General features: G+C 44.9%; 1 protein-coding gene across 1 annotated transcript in view; it reads left to right on the forward strand.

Annotated features, from left to right (window-relative positions):
• Positions 1-6,901, forward strand: part of chrnb5b (cholinergic receptor, nicotinic, beta 5b) — a gene marked incomplete at both ends in the record, with an annotated part of 49,147 nt that extends 42,246 nt beyond the window's left edge. Inside the window, 2 exons of the mRNA XM_080745856.1 lie at positions 3,785-4,793; positions 6,755-6,901. Coding sequence (XP_080601982.1) covers positions 3,785-4,793; positions 6,755-6,901 — 1,156 coding nt within the window. The remainder of the gene's footprint in view (positions 1-3,784; positions 4,794-6,754) is intronic.
• Positions 6,902-8,784: the final 1,883 nt, after the last annotated feature.

The raw sequence follows: 8,784 nt of genomic DNA on the forward strand, positions 1-8,784 counted from the left end.
GTCATTACTACTATTATAAAACGATGTGTACGTATGGTATGGCCAGTGGCCACCTCATACAGAGCCTGGGGGAATAGCTTAGCTTCCCTCCTGCTAGTTGCACTGACGCTGTATTGGTCCGGTCCCACATTCCTTCCTGACAGAAACTGTGTCCTGAACTATAGTTCCTCTCTATGCCTCTATGGTCCTGGCAATAACAATGCTAATGCAGAAGAGAATAAATAAATATTACACCCATACTAGGTAGTAGGTAGGCTATCCTCTAAAATGTGGTTACTATGGGCAGGGTTTGCATGACAATATAGTCTTTGCAACAGAAAGTAATTATTAAAAACAATAACAATTAAAAAAATAATAGATTTAATATTAGATTTTTATTCTCAAAAATGATTATTTGATTATTCTAATCACTAATTACAATTAATTGTAGCTATTTCATGAAGGGTTTTACTTGATTATTAGAACTATATCCTTTTTAGCTTGATAACTGGTCATTCTAGGTTGTTTTTTAATGTCCACGGAATCAAGAATTGTTCACCACAGAATTCCGCAGAATCAGGATTGTTCTCCGCGGAATCACGAATTTTTCTCCGTGGATTCCTGGGGGGACTATAGAATACCCCTCCAAATGTTGCTGTGTAGAGACAGGGAGGTTTGTGTCAAGTTCTCACACCCCTGTGAGCTGTCTGACGTAATAAAGTGACATTGAAGTGTTGTCATTAGTGGCCCATACAACCAACACCTCGCTAGTGTCTTGTACATTTTTATTTTATTTAAAAATGTTATCACACAATTTTGTAACCCATTTTTCACCTGGTGTCAGTTATCTTACGTAATCCTGGGCGCTACACTCCCTCTGCCAACCTGGGCCCTGGGGAGACAACGGACTGACCACATGCTTCCTTCTATGCATGAGGAGTCCAAGTTGCTTCTTTTCACCTGACAGGGAGGAGTTTCCGCGGTTGGACGTAGTGCGTGGCAGGAAAACGTTATTCCAACCTGTTCCTTCCCCTCCATCGGGCGCCCCGCTGGCCAAGGGGAGGCAGTATAGAGACCAGGATTACTGCATGTTTTTTGTGAGGGTACCTACCCTAGGAGACACGGGGAGAACATGCAAACTCCACACAGAAAGGCCATTTTGTCAACCTCACCTAGGGTGTGAATTTTTAAAGGCAGCATTCCAAGTGTCTTCTTTGGTTAAAAACATTTCCAGTGTGATTATTTTTGGTCTTCCAGTTCTAGTTTCCTGTTACTTCCAAGTTCCTGTTTCTCTGTCTTGAGATTCTTCAGTAAAGGACTAGTTTCTGCTATCAGTGAGTCTGCTTTTGGGTCCTTCCACCGACCAATAGAGGGTATGTGCTTGTGCATGCATAAAGTGAGTGGCAAATCGAGTGGCAAAGTGAGTGCACAAAGTGGGTTTAACGTTGTTTAATGCAATCAGATAGGACGTTTCTGTTTTTGATGTATGTGCTGTCAAGGCCAGAAAGTAGTTTTTTGCCATTCAGTAGGCGTTCCTGCATAACTTCTGGGTATGAGGATGATGTCACGTACATACCCTCTATTGCCATGTCAGCACAATCTGACTTAATTATGGCCTCAGCAGCGTCCTGAGCCAGGCCATCTGGAATGCATTATGACTTTAACCATTATTTTATGCTTTAGCTATTAAAACATAGCAGATATACAAGCTCGCAGCATGGCGCCGCCGCCGAGTGCCGCTATTTTTTTAAATTGTGAAGATTTGTGCAAGTCTTTGAATATTTTTGGACTCGATTCTATAAATGTCTTGGTAAATACTTTTTTTCTTTCTTTTTTTTGAAAATGTCTATGTCAGTGGTTCTCTAGAATTATATGTAGTTGGCTTTGGACCCCCATCTCAAAAAATAGGAGCAGAGATTTGAGTAATATATATTCAAAGATTTGCACACATTTTCAGGATTTTTCAAAAATAGCAGATCTACAAGCTCGCAGAGCGGCACTCCGTGCCTATGTAGGCCTATGTACATACATACACATACACATACATCTACCGGGGACAATGCTGGGCATTACTGCCTGACGCACCTCCAAAAGGGCCTTTTGAACTGGTGTGCTGAGTTGTTTGACGTACAAGAAAGTATACCTAGTTAGTGTGTGGTTATGTGGTGAGTTTATAGTTCTTTCAATACTTTGCAATACACTGCAAGCAATGGCCATTTTCTTGACAGCCTTATTTGCACAGGTCTGAATATGCAATTCAATGCATTTGCTGCTTCTAAAGGTTGAACATTATGTTTGGGTCTGACTCAGCCCAAGTCCAGGTCCAAGATGGGACAGGAGGTCACAATCGACAGGTGGTCCCCCTACATATTTAACCAATCTGCATATTCACAGAAGGCCTGAAGCATTAGAGAGCAAGTGTGATGGCTGGAGTCTTGACCTGCTGTATAATTGATAGGCCATTGATGTATAATGCAACACCTGCAGCCTTGGCCAGAAAGAAAACGCAATCTCAGCAGCTTTGGGGTGGGGATGGGCAGTTGATGCCATCTTTGGTTTGTGTCCTGGATGGAGGGTTGTCACCCAAGACTGTTGTTGAGGTCCATGCTAACTGCTACCTTACCGTCTGTCGCCAGCCTCCGATGTATTCACATTTGTTTTGAATTCCACCTCAGCAGACACACAATAACGGTCACTACCCTTAACATTGATTGTCCCAATTAAACGGTTCACTTTTCACCGTAAGAATCACCGTAAGCTAAATGCACTTAACTGGTTTGCCTTAAAGGGGCTATGTCACCTAAAGGGGTACTGTCACCTTAAGAAATCATCTTAAAAAACAAGTTAATATTTTTAGGACGTCATTGTGGGAATGCGCAATTATAAGCCAATCAAATTAATTGACTGTACTTAGACTACTTACTGTACTGGCCAGCTGTTGTTGGGGGGCGAGGGGCAGATTACACTGTGTACACTTCAGAGAGACCACGTGATGGTATCAATAGTATCATACTATTATAATTTCGGGGCGTATCAGCGGGCCTTTAAAGATGCAGTGCCATGATTTATTTCACCCCTTAAACATGATTATCAGGTGTTATTATTATTCTAGGTGGAGGATTTTTTCCAAAAGAGTGTACAGAAAGAGTCAAAATTAGGTTTGTATGTGGCCACACCCACCAGTTCATTAAGTATGCCTGGTTGTCATGGTGGGTGGTGACCCAGCTGAAGTTAGCCACACCCACAGTGTTGGGTGAATGGTAAAAGGAGAGGGGATGATTATATGATGTCATTAAATTTGTGTTTTTGGATTGGCACTCTTGACTCACAAGGTGTCAGCCTCCAGGAAGAAATACAAAATACAAAGGGAATACAAAATTGCTCATAACGGTGCCATGGTATTGGTCCGAAGGTTCATTAGTCCGAAGGTTCATTTGTCCGAATTTGTTTAGAATACTATGCCTAACTCTAAACCCTAACCCTAACCCTAACCTCAGTAACCCTAACTAAATTCGGACTAATGAACCTTCGGACTAATGAACCTTCGGACTTATGGGCAGTCCCCCTCATAACAACCACGCCAGGGGGTCTAATGAAATACTGTCAACCTCATAGACACATGAAAACCATAAAAAGAACAAAACTATTGCACCACCTCTTTAAGTTTTTGCATACTTTTGCAAAGATGGTGTGAGAGATGTGATGAGTTTTGAGAATGTTATTTTTTAACTTTTCACTTTCTTCTCTCTTCCTGTTTCCTCTTTTCTCCTGCCTTCTCCTTACCCCGCACCTCGCCCCCACTCAGTGCCGATGGAACATACGAGGTCTCCTTCTACTCCAACGCTGTGATCTCCCACAACGGCGAGGTGAACTGGCTGCCGCCCGCCATCTACAAGTCGGCCTGCAAGATCGAGGTGCGCGACTTCCCGTTCGACCAGCAGAACTGCACCCTCAAGTTCCGCTCCTGGACCTACGACCACACCGAGATCGACCTCATACTGACCACCGACTATGCCAGCCGCGACGACTTCAAGCCCAGCGGCGAGTGGGACATCGTCTCGCTGCCCGGGCGCAAGAACGAGGACCCCAACGACGTCACCTACGTCGACATCACCTACGACTTCATCATCAAGAGGAAGCCCCTGTTCTACACCATCAACCTGATCATCCCCTGCGTCCTGATCACCTCCCTGGCCATCCTGGTGTTCTACCTCCCGTCGGACTGCGGGGAGAAGATGACGCTGTGCATCTCGGTGCTGCTGGCCCTCACCGTGTTCCTGCTCCTGATCTCCAAGATCGTGCCGCCCACGTCCCTAGCCGTGCCTCTGATCGGGAAGTACCTGATGTTCACCATGGTGCTGGTCACCTTCTCCATCGTCACCAGCGTGTGCGTGCTCAACGTGCACCACCGCTCGCCCAGCACGCACACCATGCCCCCCTGGGTCAAGCGCGTCTTCCTGTACCGGCTGCCCTCCTTCCTGTTCATGCGCCGGCCCGGCCGGTCCAACATCCGCGAGCGGTTCCGGAAGAAGCACCAGCAGCGCTCCTACTCGGACCTGAAGCTCCGGGGGAGCGACGGGACGCTGTCGTCGTCCGGGGCGGGCGCCGGGGGGTCCGGAGTGGCGGACTCCTCCTCGTCCTTCTACGTGAACGAGGAGTCGACCAAGCGCTACAGCTGGAGGATCAGCGACATGTCGGAGAACACGGAGTTCAGGAAGAGGATGACGCTCAAGTGCAACATCGACATGGAGGAGGCGGTGGACGGAGTGCGGTACATCGCCGAGAAGATGAAGAGCGAGGACGACGACGAAGGGGTGTGTATTGGGCGTGTGTGTGTGTGTGTGTGTGTGCGTGTGCGTGTGCGTGTGCGTGTGTGTGTGTGTGTGCGTGTGCGTGTGAGTGTGAGTATGTGCGTGTGTGCGTGTGTGCGTGCATGCATGTGTGTTTTAAAGGGGCCCCACCATGCTTTTAAATATATATATTTTATATAAATATTGGTCCATAATACGGTTTTATACAGGTTTTAGCCTAAACAACCACTCATATATTGAAATTTCATGTTCTGTCTGTCTCTAATTCCAAGCCATTTCAGATGCAATACCAAAATGCCCTTTGTTGGCAACGGGGCGCTGTCTTTGGGCTAAAATTGGAGCAATACAGGGAATATTAGAGAACCACGATGAGAACCATGTAGAGTCAATCGTAATCTTCTCTGTATCGTTCCAATTTTAGCACCACTTTACCTCATGGTTCCACCTCATATATATAGTCTCAATAGAATATAGCCTCCCAAAAAGTACCGCCCCCTTCTCGAGGGGGCCCAATAGTAAATGAGCCCCCTGTGACATAGAATGGGGCCCGATTTCCAAAGAGTACCGTTCAGACACGCCCATTTAGAAAATCACTGAAATGAAAGGCAAGGCTGAGAGTTAATGAATAGTTTTTTTTTGGGGGGGGGGGGGCTGGAAGAGACACTGGGAAGACCAAAAAACAAATGTGAAATTAATGGTGGGGCCCTTAAGATGCACATAACACTGTATGTAGTTGACACTAAACAAATAAACACTGTTGAGACAATTTTTAGGTGGGACTCTAGTTCTCATTTTGATGTGTGCATTGTATTTATTAAAGCAGCATATCCAGTGTAACCTACAAGATTCAAAGCAATCTATATATTCTTGTAAAATAAGCATTCAAGAAGTACTTGATAATGCATGTTCTCCCGGGCAGGCAGAAGACACAAGATCACAAAGTATGCTTTTGCACTCTTGGAGAAAGTTGTTTGATAATGATATCAAACAACACACATGATGAATGGCACACAGAGTTATTGTACAGAGTTGTACTCAGCTTTGGAAGAGCAACTTTGATTTGTGCATGTGTCCAGGCAGGCACCCCATTTATCACGCTCTTGTGCATGTCTAAAAGCAGCCATGCCATCAACGAAGCCCAAAACACAGCCCACAGAGATTCACAGTGACCGCTCTCGCAGCGAATTTTTCACACGCCATGCTTTCATTATCATATTTCAAGACAGCATTACAACAGTTGTCCTGGTCTATTAGTCTGCCACTGCAGTGTTTCACATTCATAGTTTGAGATACTAATCCCGGCAGTGGCGTCAGTTCAGAAAAAGCTAAGGTATGGCAACATGACTGGTGTCTTGTACGTGCGCCTTCGCACGTGTGCAAGACACCAGTCATGTTGCCATCCATACCTTAGCAACAGGCATGATACATTTATTTTAAGAAGTATATTCAATTTTCCCCACGTTTCTACGGTTTCTTGGGCTGGATATGGCAGCCTGGAACGGTTGTTCAAGTGCAGCTAAATTTGGCATGTTAAACGTGTCACAATTGACAATAGTGCATTGCACCTGTGCAGCTGACCTGCGGAATCTGGGAATATACCATTATATACATATACCAAAAAGTTATCAAAAAACACGGCCTGCTCACGTATTAGGAGGTTAGTATGAGTCACCAGAAACATTAATGGGTGTTTTCAATGAATCTATCGTGGTTAAAATGGAGTTTGAAGTTACAATGGGTGTGTATGGGGCCCTCCTCCTGGAGGACGAGGACTGATAACATTTACATCAAATATCTAAATATTGAATGAAGCAAATTAAAATCTGTTCAAGGTGTCCATAAATGCCTGATTAGATGATAAAATGACCGAAAGTTTTTTTTTTTTAAAGTGAAATTCTGAAAGTGTTAATTCTGTTATATGAATGGGAGTTGCATTTAACAGTATGTTCTCTTTGTCACTATAGATCATTGAGGACTGGAAATACGTGGCCATGGTGATCGATCGCCTGTTCCTATGGATCTTTGTGATGGTGTGCGTGGTGGGGACCCTCGGCCTGTTCATGCAGCCCCTCTTCCAGAGTTACAACACACCCATTATTGATGACGCATAAAAAACTGAAACTGAACACAGACAATTGACCTTTGAACTGAACATCAAACCCCCCCTTGACCTCAAAATGGACTTGAGCCCCCCACCGCAAATAACAAGTCGACACATATCTGGCGAGCATCATCACGTTCTCACCGGTTTTCCTCTGCTCTCTTGCATATGGCAGGGACAATAAGTGACTGTAATAATATGCCTCACCCCTCTACTGCCTCCTTCCTTATACTCTCATCCTCTACATCGGAGGTCTTCAACAGGGGGTCCGGGACCCCTAGGGGGTCCTCAGAGTTACAGGGGGGGGCCTCCAAATCTTTGAGTAATGGAAACTTTTTTTCTCCTTTTTTATATTAACCAATTGAACCCCAGCATCCATATTCTGAGAACTTTAGCCAAAAATAGCATATCTACAAGCTCACAACGCCTCGCGCTGCGAGGCGTTGTGAGCTTGTAGATCGGCTATTTTCGGCAAAGAGCTTTGGTGTGGAGGGGAAAAAGAGCAGACTAAGTACAGAGTGAAAGGTCAAGTTTATTAAGTATTGACGTTCAAGTGGTTAAATATGATGATGATTGTGCTGTCAAACGATGAAACTATATGGAATCTATGAAAAGTTTGTTGGGGTCCCTGCTTCATCTCTCTCTGAACTAAGGGGTCCTTGGCCTGAAAACGTTGAAGACCCCTGGCCTGCTCTATATCCTTCGTCCTCTGAATTTCTTTTAATCTTCTTCACTCATATGTTGTCAGACACAGCAAAGCTGAGAGCTCAGTTTACTTTCATTTCAAACTGCGACGCAAAGCTACTTTTCGTGGGAGATATGGCTGGATGATTGACAGGGCCTTCCTGCTTTTCTGTAGACAGACAGGTCTGACTGCTGCGTCTGCAGCGGGAAACAATTGCAGTTGAATGGGGGGTAGACACAGTTTTTGAGGATATGTTTCAAAATGGTACCTGTGAATGGTTCATAGCAGGTCATCTGTAGCCTGGCGTTGCTCATAGTAATTCCTCACTGCGTGTCGGATATTAGTCTGGCCTCGGGAGCAGAATTTTCATTTCCAAGGGGTGTTTTAAAAAAATGTTAAGTTGACTTGCTCTTAATTGCTCCCTCTGAACATCAAAGTGCTTGTGAGCTGCTGTAATTGATTGAACCATACAAGTGTCAATAGCTCGTTAGTCACTGAAAGCATCAAAGACTACAATCTGTTTGATGTCTGTAATAAGAGTGGAGGGGGGAATGTGTTTGAATACACACAGACTCGCCTGATTGGCTGAATGGTTTTGAACCAGGCCACCACCCACCACGTGCCCCAAGCCTACAGCCCTGATTGGCTTGCCCTTTCTGAGGGCTGGTGAAAAAGCTTATTTAATGTGAAGGGCCAGACTACGCAACACCACCACTACCAACAGGGGGTGGTGTTGTGCAGTCTGGTTTATTAACCAGGCTAGGTCATCTGGCCATTTCAGTCAGTTGTGAATGGTCGATCGGCCCATCCACATGATGTAATATACTGATGATGTCAGAGACGCGCAGAGAATGTTAGGGAGGCAGGAGCTGACATATAACTGACTAAAAGGGCATTTTCGTGAAAATATTGAAAATAGCAGACCTCCAAGCTGGAGGTCGGCTATTTTCAGTACTTGATGATACCACACTAAGCTAAGCATAAAAGCATGGTTTTCTACACAGAGAGGGCAATTCTGTCAACATAAGATGCTGCATTCAAAGGGTTTTTGGAAAAGGCAGAGAGAGTTTGGAATGGAGAGTTTTGAAAACCTTCAGGTATGGCATGGAAAGAGGGGCATTTGCATTTCTTTCACCATTGTAAAAACAGCATTCATGGTCTTGAGAGGGCACTTTTTACAGACGGGTAAAAGGCCAGGGGCTCAAGCC

The sequence above is a fragment of the Nannobrachium achirus genome (genome assembly GCF_963921795.1).
Source record: "Nannobrachium achirus genome assembly, chromosome: 17".
Lineage (NCBI taxonomy): Eukaryota > Metazoa > Chordata > Actinopteri > Myctophiformes > Myctophidae > Nannobrachium > Nannobrachium achirus.